We start from the raw sequence: 19,539 nt of genomic DNA, 5'->3' as shown, positions 1-19,539 counted from the left end.
CATGCTTCTTATAAACTTGCCGATCGAGGTATATCCCGACGTTTCGAGTGTGGAAAACTGCGAGGAATTTGTGGTCGATCTTCTATATAGTGGGGGAAATATATTTAAAGGGGAAGAGGGGGGGGGGGTAAGTTGTGGATTATTCGTTAATCACGACTAAGGAGTCCTTTGTTATTTAGCGAGCTGTCCGAGCTAAACTATATTAGCGGACGTGTTTTCACGATCCCTTATCTTTATGACATAAGCGTATGCAGAATCCAGAAGCGCCAGTTTCCACATTCCCACGTTTCGACAAGACAATCCGTGAAAACAATATCGTGCTACTTGTGGTCGAACCGTGCTGTAAATCCGATCCTCTACGTCCAGGGACTCTTTTGTAAATCCTAAAGCATCACGATTCCACCATAATCTCTCTCCCTAATACGATTCTTCATAATAGAAAGCGTCGTCGTTTAACGAGTCTCTTCACACTCATGTTTAATCGACCGCTCGTCGACACGAACTATTTACACGCGATTCAGCCGCTACCTCCGCTTTATCGTGCCAGCTTTTTTCTCCTTCGCTAGATTACCACGTATACTATATATATATATATAGTATAAAGAAGCGTGGATCAACCGATTAGTCAGCGAGAAAAAAGTCAAACGTGACGAAGCATTTAGGATGGAATTAAGAAATTTTAATGATACGCTTGGAGTATCGGCGAATGTTCAGGGTGCACCTTATATAATCTCAATGGACGCATATACGAGGACGAGTAATTAACGATGATGGAAGTGGGGGATGGGTCTGGATGCAGGGTGCTGAAAATCGGTTTCGTCGCATTTCGGTCGTTTACTATTAATTCCATTGGTGCAGTGAGAGTTAGTTGGTAAGGGGGGGTTGTGTAGCTAGGGCCCGATGGCTGGTCAGCGAACTGCCAGGTAGGTCAGTCGAACCTCGTGGGAACTGGTCGTGATTAGTCCACGTCAATACCGACGCTAGTTATGTTAATTGCGCGAAAGCACTTCGATCTCAGTCCGGCTCTCGGTAGCTCTCGGTAGCTCTCGGGGCACATGCTCATTTATCCCCATTGCCGGACCACAAACGTTCGAAAGTGACTCATCGTTAGTCTTACACTTTTAGCCTCCCCTGTGCGGTTATACCTATATATATATATATATATGAATAGCATTAATCTCTCTATAGCATACTCGACGCACAAAAATCTCATCGTCCGACACCTCTCGTAATTCTCGGAATCTCTCGTTTCACGATAAAACTTGGAAATTTCTATCGCACCTTGCAAAATAAAAAGCGACGATGGTGTAAACTTTTATATTGACGTTATAAATGTTTGATGAGGCAACTTTTTCAGCAACGAGGACCAAGAGGAACATGGGTATTTAATGGGACTCCAAGGAGGTCACGGAGAGTTTTTCTTCTTCGATTTTCGAATATTACGGAATCTATATATATATATATATATATATATATATATACAAAATATATCGAGAAGCAAGCGTGGAGATATAAATTAGTGGATGTTAACGAGGCGTCGTTTTTCTTTGTTAATACAGGCGGCGGGACCGCCGGTGCAACTGGAACCAGTGGACCTGTCGGTGAAAACTCCTGTTGTACTGCAGGTGCCTCGGTACAGTCCCGCAGCAATAATTACCGCTGCGGCACGAAGAGTCCCTTCACCGTCAACGACGCCTACGCCACCTCCACCGCCGCTATGCATACCTATATCTACCGGTGAGTAAACACAATTTATGCTGCACTCGTTCGGATTCTAACTATCCACGTCGCGATACGATCCGTATAGCTATACGCTACGTCGACTAACGCACGCATGCACCTGTATTATTGCAAATATTCCAAAAGGCTTTTCCGCAGCGTTAAAATGAAAAACAGAAGAATAAAGGAAAAATCATAGAAGCTATATCGGTTTGCTTTATTGAGCACGATTGGCGATAAGCGAGATCGCCATTTTTGCACTGCCTTCACTATACATATATATATATATATATATATATATATAGAATAGGAGATTGCAGGTAGGATCTTTGTGGAATTGCTGGCTACAAATTGGTGAAGGAGCAAAGAGAACCGTGATGGTATTGGTAGTTCAACATCCCCCCGGTTTTACATTTATGCCGATTGCGGCTTGGTTATGGATAGGCCATAGAGATATTCAGCCTCGATTGCGTTACTTTATGGGCTAATTATGTTTGATTTTTACGTGGCGCAGAGCGAGGACAAGCCCCGTCGCCGTGTGCTTTCTATGGAAAAACGAGGAGCGTTGCGAATGCGTCGTCGCGGCTTCTTCGGATGGGACGCGATTGCGACCGGGAAAGCGGCATTCGCGCGTAATAAGGAGTGTCCTCTAACGCAAAGTGTCCCCGGAGACTGTCTCTCCGGCGAGACGCGCCTCGTTTCTCTCGACGTTCGAAAATTTGAAAACTTACCCCCCCACCCCGTGCAGCAACGCCTCGTCAGCGCTAATAAGCTCTTCGATACGTGTCCTGCACGGTGAACTTTCGTCGAGCGGAAAGCAGGCATTAGGAGTTTGCGAGAAAACGCGAGAGATTAGTAACGCTGGAAAACGATGGTACCTGGCGCTTCCACGGGACTCTTCGAAAGTCCGAGAAAAAGAGGCGCGCAGCGGCGGTTATTACAATCGTCGTCGTCGCTCCGTCGCTGCGCGCGGAGAGACGAAGAAGCGGAGGAAAAAAGTCTGGAGGTGAGTGTATTTGTACGAAGAGGCAATTTAACGAGTAAATCTCGCGACGAGATTTATCGCGATGAATTTTTCAGGCGTAGCGCGTGGTACAAATGTTAATAGTTTGGCGGAGAGAGATGAGGAGGTATAGTTGTGGGATGGAAGGGGAGGGCTGTTGAATGGAGGCTGGCTGTTGACGACGTCGGCCGACCGGCGAGTGCGGAGCACGGTGGTTGATTAGCGAGCGGAGTAACGAAATCGCGCGATTAGCGTCGTTTAGAGCGCGTCGTTAGGGCCATTCTCGGTTCTCCGAGGAGTCGGTAAAAAAGTTTTACCGTTACGAGGAGCTTCGGTATAACAGAACGGTGCCGCCTGTTTGCCTGATTGGCGCATTTCGCTAAACGACTCTTGAAAAAATCACTTCTTACTCGGGACGCGGGACACGCCCCTTTTTTATTGCCACTCGCGCCAGCGAGCGATGCCATTTCTGGATTAATGACCACGCACACCTGAGCAACCAGGAATCCCAATGCGATTGGGGTCGCAACCTGCAGTCCTTGCCTCCAGCTATTCTATTCTACTCTGGCGCTCGCCTGTAGCACCGCGACTATAGCGAGCCAGCCGCATCTCTCCGACCCCTCCATTTTTCTCTCCACTCTCGTAGATAGTATATATATATATATATGTGTGTGTGTGTGTGTGTGTGTGTCTCTCGAAGAAAAACCTCGTCCAATCAGTTTTCCATCTACATATATATATATATATATATATAGTTACTCGCAATCATCCGCTCTTTACGCGAAACCTTGCAAAGCAGACGCGTTAATTAATCCACGCCAAACACAATACGCTCGTAGATAGACCATCGTGGAAATTCCACGTGGAAAGTCGGCGTGGATTTTTCCGCTTCTGCACGGCAACGATTTATCGGGGAGGCTGATCGATGGTCAGCGTGGAGAGATAAGCGAGATATCTGATTTATTCGCCGCGTGCTCGTGATTTATTTTATTGTCGTTAAAATCGAGTCCGGCGTAACATATTGGTTTATAGATTTTTCGCTGGGGCAAAAATTGCGGCGATGAATTCTATAGGGCATTCCATTGTTTTCCAGAGGTTGCTCGCTCGATACGGCCTGGCGATACGCGGATAGATATCAAAGTTGGGTCCGAGCGGCCGATAGCCAAGGGCCGGTGCTGCGGTGATAGCGCGCGCTCTCCTGAAGGCTGGGGTGTGCATGGTTGGGAGGGGGGAGGGAGGGGGAGGGGGAACTCGGCGTACAACGGCCTTCGGGTCCGTTTCCTCGCGCGTCCATAAATCGCGCCCCGGTGGCTATCGGAAAATTCCGATCGTGCGTGGATTCCATATACGCCGTGGCCCATTCGCGGTGCCTCCTTCTGCGGACTCGGCCCTCTTTAAACGCCACTCACTCGCTGCGAAAGAATTATCCGCGGCCGAGCGCAGCTCCGGAGACTTATTATTCCACCTCTCCGCTTGCCCAAGATTATATACCCACCGTTTGATCAGCCCTGATCTTCCGAAACTGCACCCCCCCCCCCCCCTCCTCTCTCCCGGCAAATAAGAATTCCACGCAATTAGACGCGAATAAGATTCGCGCGCGAATCGGCAAATTTCTCAACGCGCGCGCGCATGCAGAGTAGCCGCGGCGAATTTGCAAACGCTCTTGCGAAACTGGCGAACCCCACTCTCCTCATGGATCTTATATGCACACGTTGAATATACATAACTATCGGATTGATGAATCTTTTTGCCACCTGGCAAAATACTCTCCGCACGTTCCTCGCTTCGATCAACGTATATGTATATATATATAGCTAACCTGCCGAGAGAAAATACGCTCCCAAACGGCTGCAGTCCAATTTCCTGGCGACAGCTACGATAAATCTTCGTCCGTTTCCCAACTTTTTCACGATTCTCGCGGTGTTTTCTGCGAGGATTGCTAAATCGATTGAAATGATATTACGAGAGGCTGTCTATCCACGTTTACTGCTATTATATTCCGTAGGATCGATTATTGATTCGCGAGAGGAGCAGCCTGCCGCTTGTATTACTCTAATTAATGGCAAGAAAGGGGGTGGGGGGGGGGGGGGGGGGGTCGAGTTAGGTATATAGGTATAAGAGGTTATCGAACTATCTATCGATGATGTTGAAGCGTGCTGGCCGTACCGGTGCACCGCGACTCGACGTGTTGTAGGTTCGCTCGCTCTCCTTCAGGGTCCTCCTCAATCCTTACACTCGCGATTAACGTTGCAATGGCCACGAGGCGCGAACCGATACGGAAGAGACGCTCCGGCTCGCATCCTCCACGACCGTGTACGATACACATAAAGGAAAGAGGGGGGAGGGGGGGGGGGGTAGAGGGCAGCATGAAAGATCCTATCGTCGAATGCTCGGAGCGCGATATGACCACTGCAGCCTATTGCTACTCGTCTTACCGGCTGCGTTTATCGTTTCATCGTTCGCCCCACCCCCCCCCCCCCCCCCCCCCGGCTTATCTCGATCGGCGAAACACACCAAAGCGACAGACGACAGTCCCCGATAAGAAAGTTCACGACCGATATCCTCGGCCATTGCTCATCCTCGGACCCTTTCTCATAATTGAACGTTCAACGAGCACCGCTCCTCTCTCCGGGTGACCAGCCTCGAGCTATGCGGACTCGGAATTATTCAGCTCCTTCCCTCGAAAACGAAAAACTTGGACGATCTTGACATTTTTCCCAGCCGAGCTAGATTTTCCCTTTACACACAAAAAGATTACGGCTGGGCGCTGTTAATACGCTTACGCATTATCTAGATTGCTAGCCGTACGCTTCCGCCGGTCGAGAAACAGCACGAGTAATTAATCAAAGACAATCAAACTCTGGGAGCCACGATTTTGCCTCACTCCCAACAAATGGAACCTACGCTATACGCGTATAGCTCCTTTCCTATCGCGTCACAAATTTGTGCTCTCGATTCTTTGATCAAAAATTACATTCGCACATATGGCGGTTTTTTTTGTTGGGGTTCCTCTGGACTCTGCGAGAATACGACGAAGGATCAATTTTCGAATTTATGTTTTGTAGAGAACTCGATTGTGTATATACATATACTTTCACCTATAAGAATTCACGCGGTTGTGTTCCACATTAATCGACGGATATCTTAATTATATATATATATATATATATATATATACACTCGGTTGAGATCGATCCTTTCGCCTTCCATGCCAAATATACGTTCGCTCGCTGGATACTTGCAGCCGCACCGTTAATTATACATTTTTTTCATTCTGGCAGATTAATTTTTTCCGCAAAAGTTTGCGGAATAAATATGCTCCAATGGTAAGAAACCAGCGGCGATAATTCCTGGGAAATTTTGACGAAAGGAAAGAGGTTAAGAAGAATATAAAAGGGGGAAGAGGTTCGAGTGAGATTTGTCGCGTTTACGAGCCAGTGGAAGTTTGATATAATTAATGTCGAGAGCGGAGGTCGGAGAAAAAATGGCTGAAGGAAAAAAAGGGAGAATATTCGTTTGGAGTTTCGCGCGACCTTAATTAAGCCTTTTTCGTGCGGCAAATGGCCAAATTGAGGCAGGAACTAGCACTCTTCGACAAAATTGCTTCTCTCTCTCTCGCGAAAGCGGAGCTAAAAGCGCTTACATTAGGTAAATCGCTCCGCTAAAAGGTGAATTAAGGAAACCGCAAAACTTTATACAATGACTGTGCGAATAGCAGGTAGCATCCTTAAGCTCGGTCCATTATTCCATCGTTCACGTTCGAAGTCTCGTAAATCAAGAAAAAGATAAATTTACGGAGAAAAACGGATAAAGAGGCAGTTTTCGCAGAGCGAAGGTGAAGGCACGCTCGACCGCTCGGTGTATTATAAGTAGCATCTAAATTGATCTTGAAGAATTCCGCCGCGCAAATTTCTTTCGCCTCTTCGTCCTTTCGACCAGAGTGCGCGATTGCCGCAGCCTCGCAATTTTTCGTTCCACCTTGGACGAGGAAAGTATATAACTCGACGCTGCTGAATAAACATATAGTTTCTAGTTTAGTGGTATGTACGTGCGCCTCGCGATACATCGAGGCAGCTCTGCCTGTGGCTCTCGTTTTACGATCCGGTTATAACAGAAAATTGTTCGAGTTTCAAAGGCCACGCAGGATACCAGTTGGATTTTTGGCGAAGCACGGGGATTTCGCAGGATCGATTGCATAATTGTTGGCACGCGACGTTTCTGCCTTCTGCACGAGGCAGCCCGGAATTTACGGGTGCAGTATCGGGAGCCGCATACCATTCCCCAAATATTCGTCGACGCGGTGCCACACGCTCCCGGTACTCGACATTTAGTCGAGAATGCGACTTATGAAACGATCCGTATTTCCTCGCTGGAATTTCACCCTGACCCTCCACGATTTCCCTCCATTCGACAGAACGCGAGACATCCCTGGTATCCCGTGGGATGGATTTACTACGGCGACTCGCGCGCCGCGAATGTCTCCCCCCCCCCTCCCCCGCTCCCATCCTTCTGCTACCACTACGCGCCATCATCATCCCCGGACCCGTTTCAGCATCAGCACGGTCTAAGCCCTCCTTGCTCGCTGGCAGCTGTACCACCACCATTATTATATGCTCCCGTTATTACTCCCACTTAACGAACAACACAGCCACGCGTTTATTCTCTCATCAAATTCTCCTGCACTTATACTCCCTCCCTCTCCTCTTCACCGGATATAGTCGCTGCATTCTCAGAGCCTTCCGTAAACACAGAAATTTTCTCGTACAGGAAAGCCCAGCAGGTAAACTCCAAAGTTTACCCAACTTTTCGCACCGTCGAGTTTCCAGCTGGAAAATCTTCCGGTTTAATGGCTTCAATTTTCCACTATTAAATGATAAAGTTCGCCAGAGGTAGAGGTTTTCTCGGAGAGATTTAATAAGGATTTGCTGAAATTGATGATGGAGCAAGCTGACTTGGAGGAAATTGGATTATCTCTTGGAGCATCTCGCACGAGGAACTTTGGGCGTATATCTTTTAACAGCTGTGTGTAGGGACAATTCCTATATGTATATCTGTACATATATATATATATGTACATGTGTGTACTGCATCCTCGAATGGAAAAGTGGACCGTGCAATAATTGCGTCACGCGCGTAATTTTCGTCTTCGCAACCGCTGTACGTCAGTTATTCTGCCGTCTGATGTTGAAAATGAATTGCCATTGATAAAATCGAGTTATTGTGTGTGTGTTGGGACGGGACGGGGAGAGTTTTGGATCGCCTAAACAGCTGCTCGCGAGGCTATTGCGCAATTGGCGAGGGGAAATCGCGTCGCGCGCACAACTTCCACACCCGATGAATGCACGCAGTGAAAAATGTATATATATAGTCGGTGGCTCATTATCCTTGCACAATTTGATGGCTGGTCTGATGCATCGAGCGAAGCTGCGAAATAATGAATTTCGAATTAACCTGGACAGGCCCGTGGCTGTCAGCTGTTGTGGCTCGACTTTTGACCTTTATTAATCACTCTACCTGCTGCACGGGTACTTAGGAAAATGATTTACAAGCGAGCAGCCAATTGCGCAATGGGCGTTTTTCCTCTACAAATTCTCCAATTAACTTTACACTCGACTCTTGCATTTCGATCCCCGCTCGATGATATATTCGCGAGATAAAGATTGTCATTATCTTTTCTCGGAAAAAAGAAGCGTCTTTGTCCATTGATTTCGAGAGATTTCCATCGAATGCAAGTAGTATCGCGCCGATAGTCGCGTTGAGTGACGGGAGAAACGAAGCGTCTTGCAACATCGAGAGAGAAAGATGAGAAGGAAAAAAGAGTAATATCCCGTTGTCAATTCGGGCATTCATTATTGAGGAAGAATAGAAGAGCGGTGATTGGGAGGATAATCGTTCAATTACCTCGCGACGTTTGATAAAACAGCCATTGAATCGATCGACGGATTCAAACAAGTGGCGCGAATGACTTTTGTTCCTTATTAAGAAGCCATCGCTCATCTTTCATGAAATTGATTGTACCGCTATTTGCCGGGATATGGAGAAAGTACAGTAGTCCATAAAATTAAATAACTCGCACCGATCGTTCCTCGCTTGTTTACTTTTTATTGCATAATTTTTATACCTTCCAATCTCCCGGCCACCGGATGCAATTTAACGGTTCCAATTCCGAGGCTTCTCCCTTTAAGTGAAACGAGAGAAAAGAAAAAAAAAGGAGGAAGATAAAAGAGGCAGAGAATCCGCGTTGAAATTGACGTGGGCCGGTATGTAGAAAGTTTGCGTTGCGTGCATTCGTATAGGTATAGGTAAACTGTTGTGGCTACACGTATGTATATACATATATATATATATGTGGTGTGGGACGGTTGAAAGAAAGGAAGGAGGAGGATAGGAAAGGTTGCTCTAGAAAGCGTGTTCACGCGTGTAGTCTCGGTGCAAGGTCCATCCATCAAGCGCGCCTTGGTTCTTCGTTGCACGTACACAAAGGCTGCATGAAAAGTCCCCTTGACATTGCTTCCCCTCATCGTCAATTGCAACCACTGGCCCGAGTCGAGTCGAGTCGAGCCAAGCCGAGCCGCGCGCGTTCTTCTCTATTAGAGCTTATACACTCTTGGCGAATTCTCGCGAGGTGTTTATGCTCGTTCTCACGCGTGCGACCATTAATTAGGGGAATCTACCAATGACAAATAAGGAATTTCCAACGTGATTTAGCACTGTTTACGCGTCTCATGGCTCGATGGAAACAAAAGCTGCGACTGTAACATCGGTGTATATATAGGGGAATGTCTAAAGGACTTGCATGGCGTTTATCCTCTCTCTCTCTCTCTCTCTGCGCCGGTTGTATTTCCGCTCTCTCGCAGGAAAGGATGATCGATACCTACCGTCACGCACGCACGTTAGCGGCAATTAAGCACGTATACTAATCGGCCGCGTTAAGGTATGTACGCCTCGTCTAAGTGGGGTGCTCTCCTCTCGACATGGCGGCGGGGGCGTGAGAAGTGCCTTAGCCCTGTGACCTTCCTGCCCTCCGGGATACCCCGGCTCACTACTCTCCCTAGATACTCACCGTACTTCTTCCTTGCTCATCGTGCTCCGACGCTTTGGCCTCTATTCCTCCCATTCCTATATATATATATACGTACTATGTACAGTGTGTGTGTGTGTGTGTGTGTGCAGCATCTCCCAGTAAGCAGCAACTTCTTCCGCCGCACCGCGCGTTTGCCACGCTTCCATCAAATTTAGACAGATCACCTCCCCCCCCCCCCCCCTCCCCACTGCCCTCTTCATCCATATATTTGAATCCTGCGTATTTCACCGCCAATTTATTACGAGGGATCGGCCGGGGTAAATGGGTGAGGGTTATCCCGTGGAAATGGAGAGAAGTGGAGGTGGAGGTGGAGGTGGAGGCAGGAGGTAGGAGGAAGGCTCTATCTGGGACCGCTGCAGGAGAGATGCGGTAGGAGAGTTAACCTTTCAGGAATGACTATTTCATGGCCACTTCCTGGGTTCAACGCTCCCGCGATTTCTATGCAGGTAGGCAGAAGGCAGCGTACACACCTCACCCCGAGAGCCCGACAACATTGGGGGGCAGGGGCGGAGGAGGAGGCGGCGGCGGGGCCGGTTCCCTTGTATCCCGAGCCTCGACTCTACACTACTATCGTCCCTCGTCCCTTCTTCCTCGCTCCTAACTCTCATCCCTACTCCCACCCGCGCGTACCACCGTTCCTCTGCGTGTACTTGCACCATGTAGCGGCCTGGCTGATCTAACGCATTCAAACCCGTGTGCTTGCATAACATTAGATCTTATGCAATCTGCCCTTCCCACACTTATCACTGCCTTCCTCCTCCTCCCCTCCTCCTCCTCCTCCTCCTCCAACTCCTCCAACCACCACTTCTCCCATGCAGCAGCCAGTCCTCCCTTTTACATGGGAGAAGCGTCGCGACGGCGCTAACCCGGAGTGCCCTCGGCGCTGCCCCAGGGAGGGGCAGTGGAAGGAGGAGAGGAGGGGGTGGTAGCTCGCCCCGTGGGACCGTGGCGCGGGGGTTGGTGGGGCCCTTTGGCTAAGTCAGCGGGGGTCAGGACGGAGATGCTCCGCGGTCGTGTCGGGCGGGGCTGCCCGCTCACGACTTGAACTATCGCACGCCCCCACTAGCACCACCATCCACCTTGAGCCTCTCTCGGTCCCGTCTGCCGACTCCCAACGGTCTCTCTCTCCCTCTCTCTCTCTCTCTCTCTCTCTCTCTCGCTCACTCTCCGGCTCACCGGCGCTTAATTCGATAAATATTCCGCGGCTCAAGGTTAACTCCCGCGCAGTGCATGCCGCCACCATACAACCGAGAGATTCTCGCTTACTTGTCTGATATACGTCGACGTACCCCCATCCTCCTCCCCCCTCCTCACCTCCCTAAATCCGACGATTCGGGATCTCGTCATACACGCAGTGTGGCGCGTTGATTGTTCAAAGTGCCTCGTCTTCATCAAAAATATCTTACTTATTTTTATCTATTTACAATATTCCACCGAGATGTGTTCCTTTTATTGTATATAACTATATATATATATATATATATATAAAGAGAGAGAGAGAGAGAGAGAGAGAGAGAGGAAGGGGAAGGAAGTGGAATCTTCGTCAATCGGCAAGATTGTAACACGCTTCTGCAACAATTCGATTGTCCCTCTTGTTAATTCGACGCGGCACGATAACCCGACTCGCAGCAGCCTACGCACAAACAATTATTAGCAATTAGGGTGAATTCCTCAAGGTCCCGAGGGCGAATCGAATGGGAGCCGGCGAGGGAATTTCGACGAGCGCGAGTTTATTCAAGAGCGATTTTACGAGGTGGAATAAAGCCGTATGGTTAACCACAGCAATTTTCCACCAGCGAACTCGTCGACCTTTCTGTCCGTAGCAGGTGTCCTACCTGTCCAGAGTGTCCAGGATGATATCGCGCACGTGCGATAATACGCTTATTATACGATATGCAATTTACGACGAGGCATATATACATATAGATGACGCGCACCCTTCTTTTCCTCTCTCTCTCTCTCTCTCTCTCTTAAGTCTCGCCGCGACGGAACGACCTTCGATACAAGTTCGATGCGACCGAACGCGTCCGATCGACCTCCACTCGCAGCATCCTCGCACGCCTCTTCGACGCTTTCGATTTAGTCACGCCAACGGGAATAACCCCTTCCTCTTCGCACTCCCATAACGGTCCACAACGAAACGCGTACAACCCGGTCAGCATGCCAAAGATCGCATCAGGGACAGCGAGGATCGTCGAGTCGAGATCCGATTTTCATTTCGCGCGGATGATTTTTCAACGAGGATCGTGTCAGGGGTATCCTCTGTTTGTGTGTGTGTGTGTGCGACGGGGAAGAAACGGGAATTCCTCCAGGAGTCGGGTCAGACCCGCCGTGCGGTATATATAATGATAGCGAGAGCAGCGGCGAGGATCGAACGCGATAGGCTAAATCGACTTCGGTTTGAGCAATCTTCCTACAGCAGTTATCCACTTGCGAGCCGTTCCGTCGAGGCTGCTACCGGTACTGGGTCAAACATCGCCACTCCAGGGGCACGGGAACCTCCACCAACTCCCTGCTTCCGGATCACGGACAGCGCGAAATTCTCTAGCTAAAATTTCTGCACAAACGCCAATTAGATATCCTTGGCTGGAGGCTCTTTTTCGCAAACTATAGACGTATATATATATAAGCCACGCTTGGTGGAGAATTTGCTCGCGGGAGCGACAGGTTGTCGGTAAGAGGGACGAAGGACTTAACGAGTCGCGACGTCGATATAGGTTCGGGGAGTGTACTGCATGCAGGGATGCTAGCAAAATATATATGATTTACGACTTCCTTCTGTATCGAGTGCCGCTGCTTCGGGACGGGGTCCGGGGCCGGGGTCAGAACCTCGACCGGCCAAGCCACTGGTTTGCATATTCTGCAACTCGGTGGCGAATATAGTATACGCTATATATATATATATATATATATGTATATACACGTCATGCATCCGCATATCCAATAACCTCGTACCGCTTCCAAGAAGCAAAGATTCTAACACCCGGCGGTCCACGTGTTATTGTTTTTTTATAAAGCAGACTCTGTGCGTGTATATATATAGGCGCGGATCCAACGAATCGTGGGTTTTTATTAACGAGCGAGGGTTCAACGTTTCTGGTAACTAGCCGTGTTCGGTTGACATCGCGTTGATTGATCTTTCCATTGTTTTTCGAGATTAAAGAAGCAATAGCGATCGCCCGAACACCTGTACAATACGCCCAGGCAAATAGTTCTGACAATTATTCTCCGAGTCAGGTGGGCAGACAATTATATGCACGGGGCGTGCACGTGCGCGCACGTTCCGGACGGGGGTGGCTCATCGTTCTTTCAGCGGGACCTGCTCCTTCTTCTTCTTCTTCCTCCTCCTCCTCCTCCTCCTCCAACTCCACCTCCACCTCCTCCTCTTATGCGATCCTACCGTTGTCCTTTCTCCCTGTCGCTCGCGTCGAACGGGAGACTCACGATCTGGCGATAGCTCAGGCGAATTTGCATCCGTGGAATCCCGGCGTGGGCTGCAACCGCGCGCGGGACACGAATTCTACGACACCGCCAACCACCGAGCAACATTTTTCTCCATCTCGCCTTCCGAGAATCCAACATCGTGATGGCAAATCCACCATCCACCTTACCCTCCATTATCATTCCCTCGCGAGTCAATCCGGGATAAAAATTCCTACCATTTTGAAAAACTTTGCAGCGTTGCCTTGCTCGAGCGAGCGATAATCTCCCGTTTAGGAAAAACTAAATCCGCGAGATGATCGGAATTTTACGATACAAAATCAGATATGGCAAAATATCGTAGAAATAAGGGTAATCGGTGGAAAATAAATTATATTCGCGGAACGCCGCACATTCGCAACTTCTTCCTGATATCTAACGAAATTAAAGTCCGTATATCAGTAAGGATTTATTCGATTTTCCGCCCACCTTACCGCGTTAACGACTCGATAATCGCGATGACCCACCTGAATGGATCCATAAATTATAAGAGTTTTTCTTCGAGAGCTTTCATTATTTGGCCTTAATAGCTTGATTTTCGCAAGAAGCCCGAGACTCTGGGCTATACAGCTTCCTGATTTGTGCCACACGTACTATATAGCAGAGAATGCAATTTAGTTGCGATTCTCGTTACCAAAAGCGAGCAGGCGCGGGTTATTGGCCTGAATGTTGTTTCCTGTTCCGGTGGGCGCAGTCGATACGTAATGGCTGCGCGCGGTGTGCGAGTAATGGGAAATCGGAGTAATGACTCGCGAATAACCTTTATCGACTGCATAACGAATTTACAATTACGTCGGATAGTTATGATTACGAGGACTCGTGATTACGGCGCGCGGGCTTGGGTACTTCCCACGAGTTGGATCCGGTACCTTCCTTCTCCTCTTCTTCTTCTTCTTCTTCTCTCTTTTCTTCATTTTCATCCTCCTCCGACTCATCTTTCTCGCAGCAGATGCAAGAGCACGCGTGCGTTCCTCTCAATCACAAAGTTGCCAGCAGCTAGGTCGCGAATTGGAGCAAAAAAACACATCAGGAAAATGTTAAACTCGATCCTTGACTCGTCGATATATATAGTTCGCCAAACCACAGGAGTATCTGAAACAAACGAAAATGTCTTTTGCAATGATCGATCGAAGCATATCACTCCCGCACGTGTTTTCCAATAAATGCTGCGACAATTTGGATAAACTCGAAAATTTCAATATACTCCAATAGAATATTTTATAAATAAATTACTGCTGATAACCACGCGGCGATATAAACACAATTTACCGTAAATTTTTGTAGTATAATCAGAAATTGGAAGTATCCTGCGAGGATGGAAAGTCGGGGATCGTTAAAAATACCTGCTGCGAGGGAAACGTCAGCAAGTGGGATTTTGATTCAGCGATGATTTCAAGCAGAAGGAGGCTCGATAAAGTTAAGCTTAATTTTTTCCGCGTGATCATTACCGACTCTTATAAGCACTTTCGAGACTCGATCGACCCATCGTCTTTGGCGAATTCCTCGACGGTGTTCGTGGCCAAATCGAGGCTCGTGTGCATTCCAGGAATTTTTCTTCACCTGACCCCAGGCCCGGTAAATCGAATCGGGTCCCGAGGAGAGTATCGATAACGAATTCCCCGGATCGAGAAACTCGCCGCTGAGATTCTGTGTGGTCCTCGCGGTCTTCCAGTGCCATTAAACGTCCTTATTCCCTTAATCGTCAACCGTTTCAGACGTACGTCTCGTATCGATCCGTGCAGGAGCGCACGGACGCCGTCGTACAGCGTGGATAAAGTGTTGTAATATTAATTCTAGCTCGTCGCTCTCTCTCTCTCTCTCTCTCTCTGCTACACCAAGTCGAATAAAGATAAACGACATCTACGAGACGTCTAACGGAACCCTGCGAAACGAATCGCTCTAATGCAAAGGACGCGTCTTCCTTCCAAGACAATTATCGAGCGTCTCGCTTTGTTTCTTCTTGCAGCCCGTTTCGAGTGGCCTTCCATTACTTGCTTAATATACGTGTTTTTTTCCCCTCTACAGAGAGAGAGAGAGAGAGAGAGAGAGGCAAGTTCGTGCAACCAATAGTCGCACCATGGCAACGCAGTTGTTGCCCAACGTTTTAGTGTCGAATAATACAGTTTATATCCTTTTGTAGGTTTAACTTTGTTCTCACGCGAGCCACTCTCGAGTTGTCTCGTAAGATTGGAAATAGCTTATCCCTCCTACCCCACCCCCCCTCCCTCCACTCTACCCCCTCTTTATATCCGTAAAGCGCGCGCGCGCGCGCGACTATAGCTGCTTTTTCGGACGAAAAATCGGCATTTCTCGGGGATTCGCGGGTGATCGTCGGGGCATCGGCCTTATAGTAGATGAATAGAGAGAGAGAGAGGAGAAAGGAGAGAGAAAAGTGGAGAGGGAGAGGCCCTTTTTTCTCTCTCTCTCTCTCTCTTTCTCTCTCTCTTGCGACCCCTGGCGAGGACCCCACGATGAACCCCGCTCCAGGCGAAAGGTCACTCACCTATTCCTCTCTTTCTCTCTCTCTCTCTCTTCCCCCCCCCCCCCCTCTCCCCCTCCTCAGCCTTTACCGCCATGGAGCAGGCTAATTACGTCTGATTATGTAGCCTCCACGAGTGTGTGTCAGCGTATTTTACCACTTCCAAACTGTCAGTATAATCCAATCTCTCTTCCAGCGCTACTCAGGAAAAATTCATCGGTAACTCGATCGATAGCAGTCGCGTTATCGTACTCCAAAATTATATCCAGCTAGAATGGCTAAATTTTGTTCTATATTTTCGGTGGAATCGATGAACCCTGGTAGGAGGCAGGAAATTCAACGGGAATCGGATTATCGTGGTATATGGAGAATTAATTCGCGTTGAATTTTAAGCGGATGGATCGATAACGGACGAGAAGCCGGAAACAGCCGAAAACGTTTCGGTTTCTGGCCAGCAATAGTAGACATATATACCTATATATATAGGCTATATAGGAAGGAAGCGTTCGTGTCCGCGTCGAGAGACCAAAGTAACTCGCGCAGCGAAATTGCGAAACGTCTCTTGTCTTTGGAATTATGCATTATCGGCACTGAGCCTTCTCGACGCTCTATGCATATTTCATGCCGTTGCCTTTTGCCCAACTGTTTGTCTATATATAGAGCGCGCAAAACCGAATCACCTCCCCCCCCCCCCCCCCCCCCACTCAAGCCCACACCAAACTCAATTTATAACCCCATCGTCGTCCCTATCATTGAGATTATTGGCTATCCATATAAAAATTGGAGCTCTCTCGATCCGATCCTATATACTGATGGATCGCGATTAAAATTGATCGATTAATTCACGCGCGATATATATATATATATATATATATATACCATACTCGTAATTTTATTCAAACGATATCGTCAATTTCCTGACAATGACTGGAACGGTCGATAAATCGTATAAATTAGTATCTGCCAGGTACAATTAAATGGATGTTTTGTAATAGAACGCGGTAGATTTATTCCCTATGGCGGTGCATAAATTCTATCCTCGCTTTATTCGGGATAACGAGCATGTATAGCGAGTCGGGAAATCCTTTGTCGGAGGATCAGAAGTGCATAACGCGCTCTCGTTGACCCGCGAACCGTTTTTCTTCGGAGCGATAAGGATCTGGACGGCGCTAACGCATGATTCCCCCACCCTGGCCTGCCCTGTCCCGTATAACACCGACGTCGAGACGCACCCTTGCCCCTCGCCGCGGTTAGACCATGCGCACGATCACCATGAAGCATCGCCTTTATTCCCAGCGCTCGCCTACTTTCTGCCAAAAAGTGTACTACGTCTATATATGTATATACTCACGACGGACATTTTTCCGAACAAAAAACAAAGATTGAGCAATTATAAGGTCGAATCGCGCACCAGGTATAATTGTGAGAATGTTATTAACAATATACGGGAATTTTACAATGATTTTGCAGTAGAGGGATAAATTGTGATTACACGTTGCGTTCCGCGCTCATCAATAAAACTCCGACCGTGTCAACCTAATAATTTGGCCAAGGCTGTCCGTCCTTTCCTATCCAGCATCAAGGAAACCTTACCATTTACAGACGCGGAGAATCATAATCCAAGCTTAAGTGCCAATAATTTCTCCCGTATAAATCGTAATGCCTGTCCCGTTTCGTATTATGCAAAGTTTCCATCTCGCGTTTCGAAAGATCGCCAAGAAAATTCCAGCAGTCGTTAACAATGTACCAATCAGATTTCTTGAAGGATCGTGCGTCATATTCCCGAGAGTTATGGCGTGCCTCGTCTGTAGCTTACTACAGCGAGCGCGTTCTACTATATATATATATATATATATATATATATATAATATATGTATAAACAATTTACAATACAAACTACATATATATATACACAAAGTCTACAATACATACACGTGGTAGAATCGATGTATAGAACGAAGGTAGCCCAAGCATTCGCTCTTATTAATTTAATTGGATACGATCCGTTTACTCATTCTCCTTAACGATCATTGAACGAGATTTTTTACACATGTAAACTAGATTCCGAGGGAAAGAGTTGGTGATAAATCGCGAGTGGTTGGTTACCGTACACGCTCTGGATGTGGGATATTTCAGAGCGGGGGAGAAGGATATAAGTTTGGGTCGCGCGGATTAGCATAGGACACGGGCCCGGTTGGTTGCTTCCGGCGGGGCACCAGGATATTCAGCGTATGTGCGCGCGCGCGCGGAGAGTGCACTCTGGCAGGTCGGGGGATATCTAGGAGCGCGTGTGCCGTATATGGCGATATAATTCAATGGCCGGTTCGGGGTAACGGCGGGGAGCTCGCGGCAGGTAAATACGCGGCTGTCATCGTTTCGCAGATCGTTATCCGGTAGCTGCCGGTCTACTCTGGCCGATCCTTCTGGCAAAAATAGACCCGACGCTACCGAGATACATAAAGACATCGCTGGCTCGTTAGGTTTGAAGAATTTACTGCCCTTCTCCGACTGAAAAGATCCAAACTACACTCTGTAACCCACCAGTGAGCTAGGATCGTATCATGGCGCGAAAACCACTCTGACCAATCAAGCACGATATATTCCGTCATATTAATATCTCCTTGACGATCTTTCATTCTTATCCCACAGCAATCTCCTTTTTTCCCCCGATAAAACTCTTTCGACAACACTCTTCAATTTCCTTCATATATTTGCGCTTCCTCGTAAATCAACGTATTTTCGTCAAAACACTTAGCTATAATTGATATCCCTCGAAAGACCGCTGTGTATATCGCGCGGAGAACGCTCGTCCAGCGGAAAGCCCTCGGCTTTGGTATCGGCACGCGTGAAAGTATATATATATATATATATACAGAAAGCTGCCACAGCGGGAAACCCGCGCTAGACGCCATTACGAAATTCTTAAATTTTATTTCGCTCGATATCATGTAGCCCCCTTCTATTTCCGAGGATCGTACGCGTTCGTCCGATAATAGCCGATCCGCCGAACAATTCCAATTTCACCATAAATGCGTTATTCAATTATTTTCGATCTCCGATCGAACGGCTATTCGTTCGAGGTAGCCGAAGAGTTTCTTTTTTTTTCCCTCGCATCACAGAGAGGCTCTTTGGAAAATCATGCGTCGGAATTTGATATAGCTGCGAGGGCATGGGTGAAGGTTGCTCGCTTTGCGTTAATTGCAAAGACATTACACGGTGCAAGCGGAAGGTAGTGGGGATAGAATCGTGATTCAGCCAACTGACCCATCGCGATTCACCTGGCCGACCACCGAGCTACAACCGCGCGGCGCGAGACCCTTCGGCTACCGTCCTCCGGCTAATATTATTATTTACCGGTAGAGACCATCGCCACTGAAATTCCTCCAGCCAGTTATAATTCTTACCCGCTAATAACGCTGCTACCAGATTCAATCCTTGCAATTACGTTTTCATTTCAACACCTCGACAAAAATTCCACTTTATCCCTTCCTGTACGGGAAATATTCTCGTACACCTGTATACCGAACTGTTCAACAAGCTCGTATATGTTGTTTCGTGGTATGTATTATTCCCCGTGGATAAAACGTTCTGCTTTATTTAGGAATTTCGAGTAACGACGCGTGATTAATATTATTACACGTATTAAGAGAATAGCGGCAAGCGTTATGGATTTTTCGTACCGCGAATTCTCGAATCCTATCGTTATTCCTATTCCGCTCTACTATATATACACCTTCATTTAAGAACGCTTTGCTCCGGGCTCTCTATACACTG

General features: G+C 47.8%; 1 protein-coding gene across 2 annotated transcripts in view; it reads left to right on the top strand.

Moving 5' to 3' along the window:
- The window catches only part of LOC136782850 (uncharacterized), a 199,166-nt gene that overhangs the window by 75,902 nt on the left and 103,725 nt on the right, over positions 1 to 19,539 (top strand). For both annotated transcript variants that reach the window (XM_066742547.1, XM_066742548.1), the window contains exon 4: positions 1,560 to 1,737. In XM_066742547.1, the coding sequence (XP_066598644.1) occupies positions 1,560 to 1,737 (178 nt within the window). The remainder of the gene's footprint in view (positions 1 to 1,559; positions 1,738 to 19,539) is intronic.

The sequence above is a fragment of the Prorops nasuta genome, unplaced genomic scaffold (genome assembly GCF_024137725.1).
Source record: "Prorops nasuta isolate Cenicafe-Biocafe unplaced genomic scaffold, Cenicafe_Pnas_1.2 PNAS00030, whole genome shotgun sequence".
NCBI classification, from domain to species: Eukaryota; Metazoa; Arthropoda; class Insecta; order Hymenoptera; family Bethylidae; genus Prorops; species Prorops nasuta.
The sequence above is the reverse complement of the archived record's forward strand: the minus strand, read 5'-3'. Positions and strand labels throughout refer to the sequence as shown.